This window comes from Hyperolius riggenbachi, chromosome 6 (genome assembly GCF_040937935.1).
Source record: "Hyperolius riggenbachi isolate aHypRig1 chromosome 6, aHypRig1.pri, whole genome shotgun sequence".
Taxonomy (NCBI): domain Eukaryota; kingdom Metazoa; phylum Chordata; class Amphibia; order Anura; family Hyperoliidae; genus Hyperolius; species Hyperolius riggenbachi.
In genome coordinates this window covers 251919756-251940634 of record NC_090651.1, presented here as the reverse complement: position 1 = coordinate 251940634, position 20879 = coordinate 251919756, and the positions used below count along the sequence as shown (strand labels likewise).

At 42.5% G+C, this 20879-nt stretch overlaps 1 protein-coding gene across 1 annotated transcript in view; it reads left to right on the top strand.

Annotated features, from left to right (window-relative positions):
• PANK4 (pantothenate kinase 4 (inactive)) overlaps window positions 1-20879 on the top strand; it is a 107158-nt gene that overhangs the window by 72513 nt on the left and 13766 nt on the right. Inside the window, exons 12-16 of the mRNA XM_068242777.1 lie at window positions 343-430; window positions 6590-6741; window positions 14020-14075; window positions 14621-14670; window positions 19895-19999. Of these exons, the coding sequence (XP_068098878.1) occupies window positions 343-430; window positions 6590-6741; window positions 14020-14075; window positions 14621-14670; window positions 19895-19999 (451 nt within the window). The remainder of the gene's footprint in view (window positions 1-342; window positions 431-6589; window positions 6742-14019; window positions 14076-14620; window positions 14671-19894; window positions 20000-20879) is intronic.

Below are 20879 nucleotides of genomic sequence, written 5' to 3'. Positions count from 1 at the left end.
GGAGGAGGGAGGGGGAGAGAGCCTCATAAAGGCTTCAGTGGTTGGGGTCCGGCCACAGCGGTTGGACCCCTCCGGCAACATGTCCCCTTGGGGACAAAAAAAGGAGGAGAGTCCGATCGCTGAGCTCCATAGCTGGGCTGTGCAGGAGGCTGAAAAGCCTGCACAGCCCAGCATAATAAAAATGAGCCTGGTCGTTGGGGGGGGGGGGGGGGGGTAGCACTGCTGTCAAGTGGTTAAACTCAAAAACTCAGAACTCAGAAAAAATGTTCAAGATAAAAATAAAAACCTCACTTTCACTTGTTTTAATAATTATTTTTCATAGAAATTTATGCTCTCTTGTAGCGCTTATGGATCTCTAACTGTACGCAGTTTACTTGACACACGGGAACACTGCTTAAATGAATTCAATTTTCCAGACCCGTACTCAAAGGTGAGCACAGATTTCTGCATGTATACAGTTCCCTTCCTCAGCCAGGGTTTCCTGACACTAGAGGCATGTAGGTAAGTTACACACTCAAGAGTCAAGATTAACTGGGATATTATTGTGCTACTGTTATGATGTATACTACCAATATGTCTGTAAATCTGTTTAATATATGGTATGTGTTCCCAGATAATGGGGGTGCAGATCAATTTTCCTTTGTGGTCCACTTTGGTGGGAAAAAACTGCTTATATTGCTGAGCGGCAGCTAGTTAGATTACAGCTGCCGTTACTCAGAAGCAAGTTATCCATATCCTTTAAAGTTTAGTTGCTATGGAGCCACAGAAAAAGTCATTAAAAAAAAGCCCTGAAGACATGGTATTCTCAGAATTCTTCTTTTACAATTTAATGCTTACGATTGTAAATTTGCATTACTTGGCATTGCAAATTTTTTTTGTGCATGGCACATTTTTACTTTTTGCAATAAAAATATTAAAATTATCTGGAAGGCTGCATCCAGATGACAGTGCAGTTATGTTGGGCAAGCAGCCTGCTGACCACTCCAGCGATCTCATTTATCACCCACTTACATCAGGGAGAAGCTGTGAGGGAGCAGTAGCCAGCCTCTTCCTTCTGTTTTTGGCTGCCTCTGACCCCGCCCCCCCCCCCCCCCCCCCCACACACACACACGTTCTGCTAGGAGAGTAACTTACATATTACTGCAACTAAAGTTCAGTAGTTCTTCTTGTTAATCCTCACTGTGTGGGAGAAAAAAAATTACCCTTTCCACACCCTACCCAGTGTCTTCATAAGAGATAAATATGAGAAGTTTTATTTGTTATCTGACTGAGGCTCCAGATGTGCACAGCTCACTCCCATCCCCTTTTGTTCCCTGTAATTGTGCAGAGTCAGCCAGTTTATGCACTGAGGATTCATACCCATATATGCCTGAAGCCTTCATTTGTTCAAGTGAAGCACGTCGGTGGAGGCGCCCAAGGATATATTGTGGCAGCAACTAATTAGTTGTACTCATAAAAATTATGTAGAAAAATTATACATGGTATAATAAGGTCTCTTACCTCCAAAAGCAGACTCACGCAGATAGAAAAAGGAGTCTTTAATAAAATAAGGGTTATCCTGTAGACAACGCATTTCACGGGACGCAGCCAGCTTCCTCAGGTCATTAAAACAGATAACCTTACTAGTAGCTGTGCAGAGCTCGGGCGCATAGATCAAAAACATTTTTTTGATCTATGCGCCCGAGCTCTGCACGGCAACTAGTAAGGTTATCTGTTTTATTGACCTGAGGAAGCGGGCTGCGTCCCGTGAAATGCGTTGTCTACAGGATAACCGTTATTTTATTAAAGACTCCTTTTTCTATCTGCGTGAGTCTGCTTTTGGAGGTAAGAGACCTCCTTATTATACCATGTATAATTTTTTCGACATAATTTTTATGAGTACAACTAATTAGTTGCTGTCACAATATATCCTTGGGCGCCTCCACCGACGTGCTTCACTCGTATACTCAACACTTCTTTGAGGTGTCATCCCTATCCCTGGGGACACTGTCTGCTGGGGACCAGGACCATAGGAGGAGAGCGACCACCCAGATCCAGAGGGTCCGGAACACCGAGCGGAAACGGTTATCTTTCCGCAGGCATTTACGGTGGTTGCAGGATTGCAACCTACCTTTGTGAATTGAACTTATTCACAAACTTACATCTCCAATTAGACTAACAATACTGCACCATAAGGGCTCCCTGTCTCACCTTTTCTATAGGTCAAGGACAGCCCTCGCCATTGTGAAGGGAGCACCCGAGACCCACACAGATATTCATTTGTTCAAAGAAGTTTACGTCGGGTATCTTAACAAGAACCCAAGGCGTAAATGAGTAAAAAAAATAAATAAAAAATAAATACTTACCTCCTCCAAGGGCTTCCCAAGCTGTCCTCCGATCCCATGCCGCTCTCGGGGACTCTCCTTAACCACTTCAGTACCAGAAGTCTATGGCCCCTTAAGGATCAGAGACTTCTGGGTAAAAATACAGGGCTCACAGATGTCACACCGCGCAGACCCATTTCTCTCGTCATTTGTGCTGCTGTCCCCTCGCCGAAGCTCATTCATTCTGCTGTCGATATGACAGCAGAGCTCTGTGAGCTGGTCAGGAGCCGATTTCATTGACTCACATTGATCACAGGGTCAGGAGCCAATGAAATCGGCTCCGGACCGGCTCATGGAGCTCTGCTGTCATACCGACAGCAGAGCAAGTGGGCTGCAGCTGCAAGAGAGTGACGGGAGTGTGTGGTGTGGTAATTGAAATCTACGCTGTGGTCGGGATAACCAGTCCCAAACAGGGCGTAGATATCAATACGCAAGGTCCGGAAGCGGTTAACATCAGGGCTTTGCCCCTTTTCTGGCATCAGTGCCGCCGCAAATGTGGTGGTGTTTGTGTATGCTTTATTACATGTGAATGTGTGATCCAAGCTGTTCAATTTGGAAAAAACGATAACGACACAGGTATATCGCTCACTACATCATTTAAAAAGCCAATGTGTATAGCCATCTGACATGTTTAGCATACTGTTCACACCTCAGCCTATGCTAGCTGAGCTGTTCATTTTTACATATCGTTTTAGTAACATTTCATGATCCTGTCGCCTGTGATTATGTAATGATTTAATTAGCATCAAATTACTTGCACATCACCAGTTTCCTCAGTGTGTTTATGACAGCCAGCTGTTCCCATAGGCGTCATCATGTTAATATTAAAATCACACTTCTGGTAAATGTAATGCAACCTTTGCTATAGTACTTAACAAGTAAGACATATTTCTGTAATGCGATTCGTATTACAGTACTTTAGATGTTGTAGACTGTTCACCTAACCTTTTAAGAGCAATCCTGAATAATTCAAAAACCATTTTTCTGCATTAGAGCAAGGCGTGGTAAGTAATTGTGCTAGGGATTTATCTGTTACGAGTTATCAGGAGGAGAATTCCACTCACCTTCTGTTAAAATGTTCTACTTTCAGGAAGTACTGAAGTACAAAAAACAAAGGCCTAGGCTGTGTAATGAGAATACTTATGTTAAAGAGAACATAAGTTGAGAGGCATATGGAGTCTGGCCGGTTTCCTTTTAAATAATGCACATTACCTGGCTGTCCTGCTGACCCCCTGCTTCTAATATTTTTTAAGCCATAGACCCTGAACAAGCATGCAGATCAGAAGTCTATGATAAATCTGACGAGATTAGCTGCATGCTTGTTTCAGGTATGTGATTCAGAATCTACTGACGAGAAAGATCAGCAGCACTGTCAAGCAACTAGTATTGTTTAAAAGGAAATAAATATGACCGCTTCTGTAGGTCTCACACCTCAGGTTCCTTTTTAATTAAGAATGTTTTGTAATTTCAGATTTTTCTTCCTTTCTGTGTCCTTGTTGGGAAACTTTCTCACAAAGGCAACCAGAGCAAATGTCCCCATTTGGGACGCAAATGCCAATAGCCTACTGACTGTGGGTGTAACCCTTCCATAATGTATTTATAAAATGACAAGAACTGGATTTAGTTGGAATTTTAAAAGAACCATTCAGAAAAAAAAAAAAAGACTATGGTATGAAATATAACCCACAGTTCCTCTGAGCTTGATTTGACATTAAAGCCTTGCCTGCCTGAGATGGATGTTTGTTGTGTTATTGCACAGTTCCATTGTCTATCCCAGTGATATGCAAACTTGGCTCTCCAGCTGTTAAGGAACTACAAGTCCCACAATGCATTTGCCTTTATGAATCATGACTGTGGCTGTCAGACTTCTGCAATGCATCATGGGACTTGTAGTAGCAACTTCATTGTTTACTGTTATCAAAATACTTTCAAACTTTACTGACGCCAAAACTGACAGACTGAGCCATGAGGAGAGGGGAAATTCCCCTCACACTTGATCAGTTACCTCTATGTGCAGCTCTGTGTGTGACTGGGAGAGAGGGCTCCCAACAGCTGCAGCTTCTGTGTGTTTCTGACTGAGGTGTCTGAAGAGAGCAGAGGAAATGTAACTAATTGTCACAGCTTTTCATACTGTTATTGCTTTCAGAGTTTGATATGTTTGATAATTGCTTTCTGTAGTCTGATATGCAACTCTGGTTGTGCATTGAAGCAGACACCCCTTCTGCAATTGATTTGTCCCAATATAGCTAAATCCTACCCTCCAATAAATTACAGCTTTTGCCTCTGATACTTCATATGAAAAGTAGGAAAATGTTTACACAGCTACTTAGACATTATTCGTACATTGTCATTTTAGAACACTTGGATATCGATAGTATTCTTTTAACAGCTGGAGAGTCAAGTTTGCAGATCACGGTTCTATACGATTTTCAGTGCAATGTCAGGCTTTAATTGGGGTTTTTCTTGCATTCTGTGACTTTGTTGGGAAACCCCTTCCCCAATTTGTCAGGAATCTTGTTTAGTACTGTAGAAGTAAACAAACAATGCAAATTGGCTTTCCTGCTTTTAGCCATAGACCCTGAACAGCCATGCAGACCAGGTACTCTTACTACAGCCTGACTAGATTAGCTGTATGTTTAGGTACAGTAGTGTTTAAATAGCACACCTGAAACAGATCAGTGAGGACTGCCAGGCAACTAGTATTGTTCAAAAGGAAATAGATATTGCAACCACCATGTGCTTCTCATTCCAGGTGTATTTTAAGTACAAAAGCACATTTTTATGTGGAATAAGGCATGTGGCTTTGACAAGTGTGAACCATGCCTAAGTGTTCTATATTAAAATACCCAGAAAATAGGTTTAGGAGATATTTATTTGAAAAGTAAATATGGGCTTGGGATGAAGGCAGTACGGAAAGTGGCTCAGACACCTGAATTGATATGGATCAGGAGACTGCCATATTAATTTTCTTTTCAACCTCACCACCATACCAGATGCGAAGGGGTATAGAAAGTTTGATGCGCTGTTAGTGTATGGGGAGGTGTGCAGTCTCTTACCACACCTTCCTTGTGGCTGTGTTCCCCTCAGTTAACCTGTAAACTGCTCCAGTATCCTGCAGATGGTCGGTGCCCTTTGATCCGGATATACAATGCCGGTGCTGTATGCCAGGTCGGCTCCTTTGTGGCCTTGCCGGGGATGCATCAGCACATGCATGCGGACCTTGTGGATGATGAGCGGGCAGCACGGTCCCAAGGGAGCTGACCCGGCACATGTGCGGTGTTATATATCCAGCTCCAAGGGCATCGACCATCTGCAAGATCCTGGAGCTGTTTACAGGTGAACGGAGGAGGACGCAGCCACAAGGAAGGTAAGGTAAGAGACTGCACACCTCCCCATACATTAACAGTGTCTGACTTTCTATACCCTCTACCAGTGTTCCCCAACCCTGTCCTCAAGGCCCACCAACGGTGCATGTTTTGTGGAAATCCAGTGAGGCAGTTAATCCGCTCTGCTGAGAATCTAATTACCCCACCTGTGCATGTTTGTGGTTTCCTGCAAAACATGTACTGTTGGTGGGCCTTGAGGACAGGGTTGGGGAACTATGCAGTCTATACCATTATAGTTAGTCATTGAAATGTGCATGGATCTGCCACCTGTTAATTGACTGATCATTCCCAGTAAGTTTGACTGATCATATTATTAATCATTCCCAGTAAGTTTTATTATTACATGTATAGACAGTCCACTCTAAGGTGCTCACCCACAGCCATGTGTTGTTCGTTTCTTTCTGGTACAGCTAATCATTCTTTGGGTCCTTGTTATCATCTTCTTTGTTTTTTAATCTGTAACCAGTTCAATCTGAAGTCCAAAAGAGAATTGATTGGAACACATGGGGAGTTTTGCTATTGTCACATTTGTGTGAGCACCCTTAAAGCCGACCCAGAATTGCGCAATAAACCTTTAGCAATACATGCTACAGTAAGAAGATATCACTGATGATATGTGACGTATGATGTATGCATTTACATGTCCTGTGCATAGCCACCCCCGTGTAGCTGTTGTTCATGTCAGCATGCTGGTAACAGTGACTTATTGGTCCAATAGAGGCCATCAGCGTAAGAGGAGAATGTCCACAGAGGGTCTTGGAGCGAGCGATCCAAGCCTGGGTAAGATCTTTTTTTTTTTTTTCCTTCTGTGAAATCCACTCTCTCATGTTTTTCTTCCAGGTAAAGCAGAAAGAAAATGACATAGCGTTAAAATGTTATCAGAGAATAATCAGATCTCTGGATGCATTGGGCTGGGAGGAGAAACAGTTTGCTCTGGTGAGAGGACTGTTAGCAGGCAATGTCTTTGACTGGGGAGCAAAAGCAGTCTCCGAGTAGGTGTTCTATGTTTTATGTAGAACTTCTTTGCTTTGTAGTTTTGCAGCACAATGTCAACCTGAACTATGCTAGATTATTCACATGGCCTTAGCTACTTATCCCTCATTCCAAACAATGTGCCTTTCCCCCTCTTGAACCTTAGGATAGAATGGCCATAAAGCAAACCTGTCACAAACCAGTAATTTGGTGCCAAATACATAAAGAAAAAGTACATAGACAGTGGTTGCCTTCAGCAAAAATTGCATTTGAAAATGGTTAGTAGTTCCAAACATACACACTACAGTCATGTGCAAATGTATGATTTGTCCTCTAAGTTGACCTTGGCCTGCCCCATACCACACCAAGCACCCTGTAATGGCCATTTCATGATAGGATGGGTGGCTTTATTTACCAGTATGTCAGCTCAGATGATTTTACAGTAGAATCTTGTTATAATAAACTCTGATATAGTAAACCTCTGGATATCGTAAACTTAGTCCTCAGGTCCCAGCAAATGTCTGTATAAATATACAATGTATGACTAAATTCTGATTCTGAATTCTGATTCTAATTCTGACATAGTAAACTTCTGATATAGTAAACTACTTTTTCTAGTAGAGGGATTCTACTGTACTTTTAGTTTATTTCCAACATGGTTATCTGCGACTCTGGAACTACTGATCATTTTGACTTGCAGCTTCCTGTGAAGGTAGCCTCTGAGCACTGAAGGAGAATTTACAATGTATTCATTGTCCAGGTTTGTCACAAGCTAGTATTAAAATACATCTGTTCTTCTGCAGGAAATATTATTATGTAAGGGAGAAGGGTTGAAGAGGTGGATATTGAATTACCACCATAGCTTCATCCAGAGATGGAGGTTTTCACATATTTTGGAAGCAATTTAGCTAAAGTTGAGCTACCATCTAAGCCCAGTTCCAAGAGAAAACCATTTGTTTTGGACGGCAAAAGTGGAAATAGTAAATCCATCTTTAACACCCCCCCCCGGCATGTTATAGCTGTCAGAATCCCTTAGAACACCAATCATCCATCACATCCATCTCACTTCAGGTGTGCTGTCCGCTCATCTTCCACAAGGTCCGCATGCATGTGCTGATGCATCCCCGGCAAGGCCACAAAGGAGCCGACCTGGCATACAGCACCGGCATTGTATATCCGGGTCAATGGTTTCCTTTTAAACCATGCAAATTGCCTGGCTGTCCTGCAGACCCCCTGCCCCTTTAGCCATAGAACCTGAACAAGCATGCAGATGAAATTTCGACTGACGTCTGACTGTTGAACTTGCTGCATGCTTGTCTCAGGTTTATGATTCTGTATGCCAGGCAACTGGTATTGTTTCAAGGGAAATACAGTAAATATGGCACCCTCCATGTCGCTCTGGCTTCAGGTGTCGTTTAAATTCCAGGAGTCTCTAGACCCTGCCATTCATAGGCCCAGAGCAGCCCAATCAGGCAAGCGATCAATTAACCACCTTGATCTTGGTTAGGGCTAGTTACACTGCTGGTGCTTTCAGGGCCGTTGTTCATCACCAGTGATTGGTAAAGCGCTACTGCAGAGGAACCCCATGGGGGTGTTCCCACTACAACATTGCAGCTTGTATTCAATCTAAGCAATGTGGCTATCTGTAATCCAAATAATTATGTGCTACAGGCAAAATGATGTATTACATGAATAGGAATGATAGAACATGAGACAGGAATTTGAGGAGTTACAGTAGTTTCCGTTGCATCTTGCCTCTGAATATAGGTTATCCTAAGTCGGCATTATGCATTGCCCTATATAAAGGAGTGGAGCAATGCAATATGGATGGCTTAGTTGTACACATTACAATTGCACTACCCTTTCCAAAATATCTGAAAACCACCTTAATCGGAAAAAAAATATGCCTCTTCTTTTGCTACTCTTTTTTGCATGGCAGATACATACAATTATGTACATATAATTATTGTTATTTTCCTTTTAGATGCATTTGCATACCTGTCATCAGCTATATTTGTGGTTGCAGCACTTCACCAAATGCCGCAGTGGTCTGCTTAAAGGACAACTGAAGTGAGGAGGATATGGTGGCTGCCATATTTATTTCCTTTTAAGCAATACCAGTTGCCTGCCAGTCCTGCTTGTCTATTTTCAGTAGTATCTGAATCACACCAGAAACAAGCATGCAGCTAATGTTGTCAGATCTGACAATGTCAGAAACACATGATCTGCTTATGCTTGTTGAGTCTATGGCTACATGTACTAGAGGTAGTGGATCAGTAGGTTAGGCAGGAAACTGGCATTGCTTATGGCAGCCTTTACATACTTCTCGCTACGGTTGTCCTTTAATTTGGTATTCTCGCCAGCGGTTAGTGACAACTCTTGGAACACATCTGAATGTCACTAATTTCCTGGGCACTTACGCTGATTAATGTTTCAACACACAAATTGGCTCCATGTATGCTATGTGGGTTTTTACTATATAGGTTTTATAGTAAATGATTTGAATTCCACCCACCGCTGTTCATATATGCCTGTCCAGAAGCTGTTGTTGAAATAGCTTGCTTGAAGAGAAGGTCCCCCAGCAGTTGAGTACACCTGCACAGAGCTTCCAGGATGTAGATTCTTGCGGGTCAATTTGATCGATTAACTATGGACTCCCTCTCACTGAATCTGAATGACTGTCGGCAGGAAGTTTTGCACAATCAATGCATAGTTGTCATGAGACCATGGCCTCAATTCACTAAGCTTATCTTCTGTCTTTAATAACGTTTCTAGAGTTATCACCATGGTGAGGAGGTAACTTAAGGACTGAAGAGATAAGATAACTCTCGCACTGTGATAACTTATCTCTACACCTTAAAAGGTCCGTACACACGCCGGACTGGAGGCAACGATGAGTCCGTCGTCACCTCCTGCTGGGTAGGCGCCCAGCGGATCGCTCAGAAACAGCCGTATCAGTCCGCCGACAGACTGTTCACACGCCAGACTGTCGCTGGAACGCCCACCCAGCGGGAGGTGACGACGGACCCGTCGTTGCCTCCAGTCCGGCGTGTGTACGGACCTAAAGAGTAACTGTCTGGCATAAAATCAAAAATCTAATTCTTTATTTTTATCTGGTAAACAAGTAATAAGGATGCTAATCAGGCAATCCAAAAGTTAAAATCACTATTACTTTTCTTGTTGATAAATTAACATTCCCCAGTTTACATGACTCTTATTTGGTACACAGAAAATTTGGTACACAAAAGAGAAGTTGCAGAGCATGCTGGGTTGTCCTTCTTTTTTTTTTTTTTTTTGTTTTTTTTTTTTGCTTCTCTACTTCCCCTCAGACTTAACTAATGCAGCCTGATTGGCTAAAGCCTCTTTCCCTCCTGTTTTCCTCTCCCACGCCTCTCTGCCTCTCTGATTGGCCAAAATTTCTCAGGCTGAAACAATGCACTTTCTATAGTGAAGGGCGGGCAAATCAGGCAGAGGAGACTAAGGGCGGATATTAAATATGGAAACTGTCTGGAATAGGATTCTCTAATTTTCCTTTACAAAATTCACAGGAATCCTAACGTGGACAGTGCAATACATATGCTATGTAAGTAGAGCAAGTATTTATCTACTTATATATTTGTTTTATTTTTTTCCTGAGATAGTATGGCTGACAGCTCCTCTTTAATAAGGCAAGATCACCGTGTGGTGGTAAGTTTTCTCTTGCCTTATTATCTCCAGCCTGATCTTAGTAAATTGAGGCCAATCTCTTTGAGTAACTTGATCCAGTGGTGACTGATGGGCATATATGTATGAAGCCTAGCCTTACAAATAGTGATGGGTGGAGTTCTCCTTGAAGAAATCTACAAACTGTGTGGTGTGATCAGTTTTGTGTTATGGGTTATGGGAATTGCAGGTGTGTCATACACACAGTGAGATTTGAGACATGGGGAAGACTTTTAATCTTAATATATATTTGATTGCCATTTGTGTCCCTTTTTGAAAGTGATTTCCCCACTAGGGATGGGGAGTGATGGGAACCTCTCAAATACAGATATCATCACTTAAGGTTTAGGGTCCTTTTACACTGGTGTGGTGCACCATACATGGCACCAGAGCTGGAAAAAAAAGAAACTTCCAGTGCACTTCCGGGAATACAGCAGGATGCACGGTAACACACTGCAGATTGTGCGTTGCCTGGAGCACTTCCGGAGCGCCAAGTTGCATCGCGCGCAGTGTCATGTCTCGTGACCATTCCAGTGACAATGGTCACTGGAACAAGCTGGGGTGGGGGAGAGTACTCTGACGCAGTAAGTGTAAAAGGACTCTAAACTGTTGTACAGTTTATCTTGACTTTTTTTTGGGGGGGGGGGGGTTGTAATAATGCTCCAAATTGAATATGCAGATTAAGATGGCCACACACGATGCAATTTTTATTTCTCTTTAATTCAATAAGTAAAATAAATTTTTTATGATTTTTACAATTTAAATATGACAATCAATGTGTCACATATATGTAGCTGAAACAGGGGAGAAGGCATCCAGTGTATGTTATCTAAGATCTTATAAGTACATAAGAGTGGTAATCTTCCTTCTCCGGATGAATAACGCCCATATAATTGGAAAGGAGTTTATTAGAGCACAATTGTTAGGACAACGCATTTCACCAGTTCGTACCCTCTTCTTCAAGTCAACCAAGTAAAACTAAGTGTGGATGGTTATTTCCCCACAGGCTTATATGGTGGTTGCAAGGGTTTACAACCCATTATTGTGAGAATATCTGTACTTTGTACTTACCACCACCACCACCACCACTATACTAGACAATATTGCACCATTAGGCTCCTGGTCTCGCCTCTCATCCATAGGGGATCTAGGTTCATGGAACCACAGATATCACCCTTACTTATCACATATGTGTTACATTTTTCTACAGTTATGACAATACATTATTGAAAACCCAGAAAGAATGACTTGGGTCTGTGAATCAAGAAACTGTCAATTTATCCTACAATACTAAAACAAAAGAACTTCAAACCTTGGGGAAAAAACGGTATATTTCTGGCCACTTGGGGCACAGCGTCCTCAGGCCCACCACACCTGTAACATGTAGCAATATGAAAGAAAGGACACAGCACTCTGAGGCTGAAAGCAGCAACAAGCTGTATTGGAGCAGCAAGGTAGTACACACAATGTTTCGGGCGGAGCCCTTCCTCACCTGAGGAAGGGCTCCGCCTGAAACGTCGTGTGTACTACCTTGCTGCTCCAATACAGCTTGTTGCTGCTTTCAGCCTCAGAGTGCTGTGTCCTTTCTTTCATATTGCTACAAATTATCCTACACCATTTATTTTCATAACTGTTGATCAGAAAAATCAGTCTCTCCTGATTAAGAAAAAAATTGGAAATTCATTCAGATTTCTAGCTCAAATTAAATGAATCGAATTGCTGTGAAATTGAATATTTTTATTGTATCATGTGTGGCCACCTCTGCACTATGGGGAGGATAAAGAAAAAGTAACCTGTTGTCAGTAGATAAGGGCAGTAACTGGCAAATTCCATTTAATTGTTTCTAATCATTACCTAATCGGTTTAATTATTAGCACCAGGGAGTTCTGCATTGGAAACTGCAGAATGCACAGTTTCACAAGTGAGTATATGTCTCACATTGTTGCAAATATTTGATATCCTCATTTCATGAGAAAACAGTGAAGGAAGGAAATGTTAATATCATGTAAAGTAGTATAAATTTTCTGTCTCCTCAAAATAACTCAACGCAGCCTTTAATGTCCACTGGCAACAAAAGGGAGAATGTCAAAATTCTGCTTAATTAAACCTTTTCCCTTCCAAGGCCATGTTACTTGTTAGTGTTACAAGGACTCACGTGTGAACGAGCAACAGTTGTGTTAAATTTGGAGTTATCTCTCTCATACTGGTTACTGGAACTTTAACATGGCACCCCATAACAGAGAACTCTCTGAGAATGATTACCAGCTCCCTGAAACTGAGCTGCGGCACAGTGGACAAGACCATACTGCGGTTTAACAGGACAGGCTCCTCACAGAACAGGCCTCCCTGTGGTCGACGTAAGAATTTGAGCTTCATATCCAAATTTTGCAAATAGACATTTGAGTGTTGGCAGCATCGCTGCAGAGGTTGAAAGAGGGGGGGGGGGGAGGAGAGGAATCAGCCTGTCAGTACTCAGACCATACACTGAATCAAATTGGGCTGCATGTCTGTTGTCCCAGAACAAAGCCTCCTCTAAATGTGGTGCACAATAAAGCCTGTAAACAGTTTTCTGAGGACAAGCAACCGAAGGACATGGATTACTGAAACCATATCACGTGGCCTGAAGAGGCAAGGATAAACTTATTTAGTTCAGGTGGTGTCAAGTATGTGGTAGCAACCAGGTGAGGAGTACATAGACAAGTGTGACTTGCTTACAATCGAGCATGGTGGTGGGAATGTCATTGGGACAGCATGGGTGCTTCCAGCACTGGAGAACTACAGTTTACAATTGCCTCAAAACTGTGACATGAAACTGAGCATGTTACCCTCCCTCTGGAAACTGAACTGCAGGGCGGTAATCCAACATAACGACCTCAAACACACTTGCAAGATCACCACTGCCTTGCTAAAGAAACTGATGGCAAGGGTGCTGCACTGGCCAAGCATGTCTCCAGGTCTACATCCTATTGAGCTTCTGCTGGGCACCCTCAAACAGAAGGTGGAGTGCAAGATCTCTAACAGCTACCAGCTTGGTCATGGAGGAGTGGAAGAGGACTCCGGTGGCAACCTGTAAAGCTCTAGTGAAAGCCATGCCTAAGAGAGTTGGCAGTGCTGGAAAATTTTGGATACACATTGGATGTGACATTCTTTTCTCAATTTTGTTGTTAGCGGTTTAGGCGTTAATAGCTGTTGTTATTTTGATTGAACAGCACATTTACAGTTATACAAGCTGTGGACTGACTACTTTGTATGAATGTGTCATATCTTCAGTGTTGTCCCATGAGAAATGTATGGGATATTAACAAAAATGTGAGATACTGTGAATGTCTTAGCTGATGAGATGTGTGTATAAAATGTGCAGTACATGCCCTGATCCTGTGCTTTGAAATCCAGATAAACCGTATATGCAGACCTTGCAGAGACATCTAACAAATTCTAGCAAAGTCTCTTCTTGCTTCTATCACAGGAGTCTGTCTAGAGGAATATTTGATATTGTGAGGCTGAATTTTTGTTTGCAATATCCTGTTGTGCTCTTTGTTGTGCAACTTAGTTTTCCACTGCTGGAAGTAGTAACACTATGCTGTGTTTTTATTCAGCGTCTTGGAGTCTGATCCAGAGTTTGGATTTGAGGAAGCAAAGACCAAATTACAAGGTGGGTTTGAAGAAAATATGGCTTTCTCTCAATCGAGGTACAATTATGAAATGCAAATCTGTGTTGTTGTTGGACATTTCATTAGTTTGTAAAATAAGCAGAAAGGCAGCAAATGTGTATCATGCAATGTGGAATTGCCAACATAAACTTATGTTATGTTAACTTATATGCCCACGTTTCATAGGATAGGATTGCGATAATTCAGTTCATCCCCAAAACCTGAAACACAGATGGGGAAGAATGCTTGTACTTTGTGTGTGTGTGTGTGTGTGTGTGTGTGTGTGTGTGTGTGTGTGTGTGTGTGTGTGTGTGTGAGCAAGAACACCTGGTTTCCCAGACTGCACTGGGAGAAGGCTTCATTACATCACAGCCTAGGCTAAAATCACTAGGACGGAATTACATACCAATATACAGCATTACAGTATATAGATATAAGAACAGTTTCTGATGCTGGAACCAGGATAACGCTCTCGCTTAGTATATGAACCTCTTAAATGTTGAAAAATTGACACTATAAAGGCTTTATATTTATTTTTTTCTTACAGCTAGACCTTGGCTTGTTGACTCCTATTGCGAATGGATCAAAAGATTAAAAGTAAGTCTGTCCTCAAAGCACACATGTTCAGGTTTGACCTTGAGTGATGCTAGTATGTGACATGCAAGCACTAGGCACCTGTGTGCATCTCTAATCACCCTGCACAGCAAAAGTCAATCTTGGCTATTTGTGTTTGAAAACTGATTCTATTGCTTAAAGGTGAAAATCAAGGGAAGAGTGGAGAAGGGTTAAAAGTTGTCATATTTTATTACTATATAAGTTCTGGCTGTAGAGCGTTCCCTTTACTACTTGTGCCAGGAACTGGATTGCCAACACAGGAAAAGAGATGGAACCTCAGACACAGACTGGAAACACCTCTGTTAGGAAATGTAATAAAATGGGGAGAGAAAATAAAGAAAATCTGTAATGCAAAAAAAAAAAAACCCTCCGGGGGGTACTTACCTCAGGAGGGAGAAGCCTCTGGATCCTAACGAGGCTTCCCCAACCTCCGGTGTCCCAGAAATCCAGCGATGCGCCCAACCCCCCCACACACACACACTCCTGAACCGTGGCGAGGTAAGCCTTTAGCTACTGCAATCCTGCGCAGGCGCACTAGCGACTCTCCGTGTGGGTTAAGGTGGAAATAGCTGAACCTGATCGGATCCACTCTACTGTGCGGGTGCGAGTCCTTTGCGCCTGCGCTGTAGAGCGGATATGTTCGGGTTCGGATATTTCCACCTTAACCCACACGGAGAGCCGCTAGTGCACCTGCGCATGATCGCGGAGAGGTAAATATATCATTGCTTGTCAGAGGAGGTAGCGCTGGATTCCCAGCAGCTACAGGGAATGGGGATGCTTAATTGGGACCCTGAGGCTTCCCACTCCCGAGAGAGGGCTCTTTTTTTTTTCCAATTTTTTTTTCTGATCCCCTTTAACCTCCTTAGCGGTAACCCCGTGTGTGACACGGGGTAAGCCGCCGGAGGGTGCCGCTCAGGCCCTGCTGGGCCGATTTAAATAATTTTTTTTTTTGCTGGACGCAGCTAGCACTTTGCTAGCTGCGCCAGCACCCCGATCGCCGCCGCCGCTGCGCGCCCGATCGCCGCTATTCGTTGCGCCGCGCGCCCCCCCCCCCCCCAGACCCCGTGCGCTGCCTGGCCAATCAGTGCCAGGCAGCGCCGAGGGGTAGATCTGGAGTCCCAATGACGTCCCGACGTCGGTGACGTCATCCCGCCCCGTCGCCATGGCGACAGGGGAAGCCCTCCAGGAAATCCCGTTCTTTGAACGGGATTTCCTGATCGCCTATCGCCGGAGGCGATCGGCGGGGCTGGGGGGATGCCGCTGAGCAGCGGCTATCATGTAGCGAGCCCTAGGCTCGCTACATGATTTAAAAAAAAAAAAAAAAAAAATTAAAAAAACTGCTGCGCTGCCCCCCGGCGGAATGTTTCATACCACCAGGGGGGTTAATAGGCAGAAGGGAGTTAGTAATAACATGTAGGTGTTTTTTTTTTTCCTTTTACTGCCACTATCAGATCTTACATATGCAGTGCTAAGGGTGGAGATGGGTGACGGGCTGTTCACAGCAAGGCAACAAGATTAGAAGCTCTCTGCCCTGTCCTGCTTGGATAAACAATCCACGCTATGCTGCGGGCAGGCAGCTCTATCTAGATATTCATTGAATGGTGAACATCTCAAGTCTCCTCTACACTGTACAATTTTCCATCAGATCGGATCTATTAGATAATTTCCAACCGGTCCAATCGGATTGCGTTAGATTTTGCAGTAGATTTGGGGTACTTATCAAAGCAAAATCTATCGCAAAAATTAATCTGAAACAATTTGGACATCTACACACAATGCAATTTCTTATTATATCTATTTAATAGATTTGTCTATCTGATGGAAAATTGTACCATGTAGATGAGGCTTTACACAGTCTGCATGCAATCTGCAAAATAGCAGTCTTTGGTTGACACTTGAGATGTTCAAAACACCTGAACAATAGGTCTTATGCTGGGAATCCACAATGAGATTTTTGCAGCAGATTTACTGTCCGATTGATTTCCATTCACTTCTATAAGAAATCGATCAGAAAAATAATCGAAAATCAGGTCGACCTGTTAAAAATTATCTATCGAACCATCTATCTGCCAAAAAAAAATCTCATGGTGTATATCTAGCATTAGCCAGTGTGAAGAACAAACATTTATTTTTGTTCACAAAAAATAAAACCACAAGAAATTCGGAGAACAAAAATGTAAATGTCAAAATCTGTATTGACATAACTTCACAAATACAGTATGTATGCTTATGAGAGGTTATTGCCAAAGTATTGAAATTATTATCATACCAGATGATGTGATGGCCTTTATTGTTTGATGTTAAATGCCGTACAGTATTGTGATCTTCCTCTACTTTTTAATTACAGTAGCAAGAAAAAGTATGTGAGCCCTTTGGAATTAGATGGATTTCTGCACAAGTTGGAAAAAAAAAAGAGATCTGATATTCATCTAAGTCACAACAATAGACAATCACAGTCTACTTAAAGAGAACTCGTGGTGTGATGGTCAAATCTTGATAGGACACGGAGGCGTGTTCTATGTACAATTGACATGCCTCTATGTCCTTTATTGTGCCTCCAGCTCCCCCCTGGCTCTGTTGTCCCCCCTTCAAAAAAAAAAGCGCCACCCTAGCTACCCGGAGGTTGTTGCTAGATTGCCATTTATCTCAACCTGTCACTCATCGCTGCTCCCTCTCCCCGGAGGGAAGGGACACAGGCGGGGGGAGCCGTGTAATACAGGAGGCGGGGGAGGGCGATGAGTGACAGGCTGAGGTAAATGGCAGGCTAGCGACAATCTGCGTGTTGCTAGCCTGGCGCTTTTTTTTTTTTAAGGGGGAAGGCACAATAGGACACAGAGGCATGTCATTGTACACAGATCATGCCTCCGTGTCCCATTAAGATTTGACCATCACATCTTGGGTTCTCTTTAACCACTTGGCAACCTCTGCCACGCTTATCTACGGCCATTTAAAATTCACCTGAGTCACAGGGGCGTAGATAAGCGACTCCTGTTTATTTCTCCGCTGTGCGCGATCTCGTGCACACGCATGCGCGTACGCATCAGTCACCCGCTAATCCGTGATTGGCTGATGTGAACATGTGTTCACAAAGCCAAACAAAGTGCTTGCAAGTTTGAATGAGCACTGCCAAAGCCAGTGGCAGTGCTCATTCATTCAGAATGTGTATAAACATTGTATCAGTCACTATGCTGTTACAGTTACTGAGATCACTCGTGAGAGGATCTCCGATAACTAGAACAGCATTAGTGAGTGATCAGCATTAGTGAGGTTTTTATTTCAATAAATTATACCCTCCATTAAGCCCATTAACCCTTGCCTCACTGAAATGTGAAATGTGTTTTTAGATGAAAAACCCTGTGGTTGAGAAGTGGTTTAAGCTAATACCACACAAATAATGTTTCCATGTTCTTATTGAAAACACCATGTACACATTCACAGTGCAGGTGGAAGAAGTATGTGAACCCTTAAGGGATTTTTTTTAAACTGCGGGTCATCAGAGCGGATCAGTCAAAACCAGCCTTATCAGCCTGATGACAGCCTGTACTCGCATGCAAACTGTCATCAGAACTACCGCCCGACGGGTGGGTCTGATGACCTGTAGTTTAAAAAAAATCCGGCATGTGTACACTCCTTAATGCTGGGAATACACGTTTCGTTTTTGCCTTCGTTTTAGCCTTCGATTCGTTCGGTAAACGAATCGAGTGTTGAAAACGTATGTGAAAATAGTCATAATCTCATTATAGTTTCGATTAATAGACCCCAAAAACGAACGACTAGTGCTCGAACATGTTTGATATTATCTCTCTTTATCCATCTAATCGAGCCATTGGTAGGCTTGATGGCTGTTCAGATCGATTATATATTCGTTTATGCCGTCCGTCCCTGTACTACGTTTCGTTTCTTTGCAGCCTTCGATCATTGGAAAAACGAAACCATCAGAATCGGAAAAAAAACGAAACCGTGGGTGGTGATATTAACTGTACGGTCGATTATTTCGGGATCGAAAAGGACAAAAGGCACAATCGAAACGAAGGTTTAAACGAAGGCAAAAACGAAACGTGTATTCCCAGCATTAGACTAATGACATCTCCAAGAGGTAATTGGAGTGGTGTCAGCCAGCTGGAGTCCAATCAATGAGATGAGATTTTAGGTGTTGGTTACAGCTGCTCTGCCCTATAAAAAAGACCTTGAATTTGTGTGGTATTAGTTTAAGCAGACTGTGATTGTCTATTGTTGTGACTTAGATGATCAGATCACATTTTATGGCCAATTTGTGCAGAAATCCAAATAATTGCAAACTGTTCACATACTTTTTCTTGCTACTGTATAGTCAGCAGATCCTAACTCTTGAGCTGAACGCCATATATACCATACAGAATCTCCCACTAGACCTAACACTATACAAGGACTGGCACAGGACAATGTGACTTTACATAAACTGACCTCATGGCTCATTATTTGTGACACCATCATATCGAAATACCTGATTTGCTATTCTCTATATGGCTAGTTCTGTACTTGAGAACTACCTAGCTGTCTGTCTTGCAAGGACACACTTCAGCCATAGCTCAGAAAAAAATGAAGAATGCCATGCCAGACATGATTTTTTTTTTAATGAAATTCAGACTTAAATTCAGCCTAAACAAATGAACTGTGTAATGAGAACATATTGATACTGAGAAATTGTAGGCTTTTTATATTTGAGGATATACGGTACATAAAATATATATTTATACTCCTAAACTAATTCCCAGCATAAACTGAGACCCCATTTTACCTGAAAGGAAAAAAGGTTAACTTAACTGCAAAGTAAGAAGGCCTTTCCTCCCCACTAACTACCTGTCACTTATTTGGTGCCCACCGGTCGCTAAAACAGTTTTGCAGAGAGTGCACCATTGAAGGGAAACACTAGAGATTTGCTTCAGTATAATTTTAAATCTGAATTTATTCCAAAATGTATTCATGCATCCAGAGAGGAGTTACTGGCACTCTGGAAATGTTGGAGAGAGTTTGGTGCCTTTGTTTCATGATGCTTTGTAAGCCTCAAAGGACTTGCATTGAGACTGTGTTTCTGTGGTGTAGTCCAGAAGAATACATCAGTTTGGTTGACTACACTGACAGGTTCACTTGACAGCCATGTATTTATCAGCACATTTCTTTTTCTACGATCATGAGCTTTCAGACTATTAACTGTTGTGTTTTTCAGGGCTCTCCTCATAAATGTGCCTTAATATTTGTGGACAATAGTGGCATTGACATCATTCTTGGAGTGTTCCCATTTGTGCGAGAGCTGCTCTCCAGAGGTACTGAGGTACAGTCATACTGGCATCTTCTCTTTCTAAACACTGTGTATAATACAAACTAGACTGAGCATTAATTCTGCCAAGGTGCATGGATTCAGGAAAAAAAACATTTTTCTAGCAGAGTGTAAATGCTGTTTATATAACAATCACTGCTCTGCTTAAAATACACTGTGCTGCATTTTACATATTCTGTGCTATAATTATTAATTATTGTATTTGTAAAGCATCAAGATATTAAACCGTGCTGTACAACAAATATGGATACATACAATGGTAGGCAGACATACGTAAAACAGTTATACAACGTAGGACAAGGTTATACAAGGCAACCAGGATAGTAGAAACAGGATCATACATCCTGTGTTCATGCAAAAAGAGCACCAGGGAAATGTGGGTGCCCAGAAAACACGATGGTAGAATCTTGGTTTATTTACTGTCATTCTGTAAAATAGTAGTAAAATATCAGTAACTCATACCAATATTCTACTAAACACAATTCTAAAAGTAAACACAAAAGTAAACCTATTCTCACACTGAACCCTTCCCAACCTTAAAGAGACTCTGAAGCCTCCTAAAATCTTTTTTTTTTATTTTTTTTATTTAACAATCCCCTTCTACACTATCACCCCATCTAAAACACTGCTATCCTGTGGCAGAACGCTGTGTTTAACCCCCCCCCCCCTACCTCCGGGGAAAAAATCCACGACTTTCCTGGTCGTGAATTTTGCTACCCGGGGAGGCAGAGCTTTGAGCTGTAGCTCTGCCTCCATTCGCATCAATCTTCGCTGATCTCCGCCTCTCCCCCGCCCCTCTCAGTGAAAGAAGACTGAGAGGGGCGGAGAGGTGGCTATCAGCGCCGATTGACGGGAGTAGAGGCAGAGCTACAGC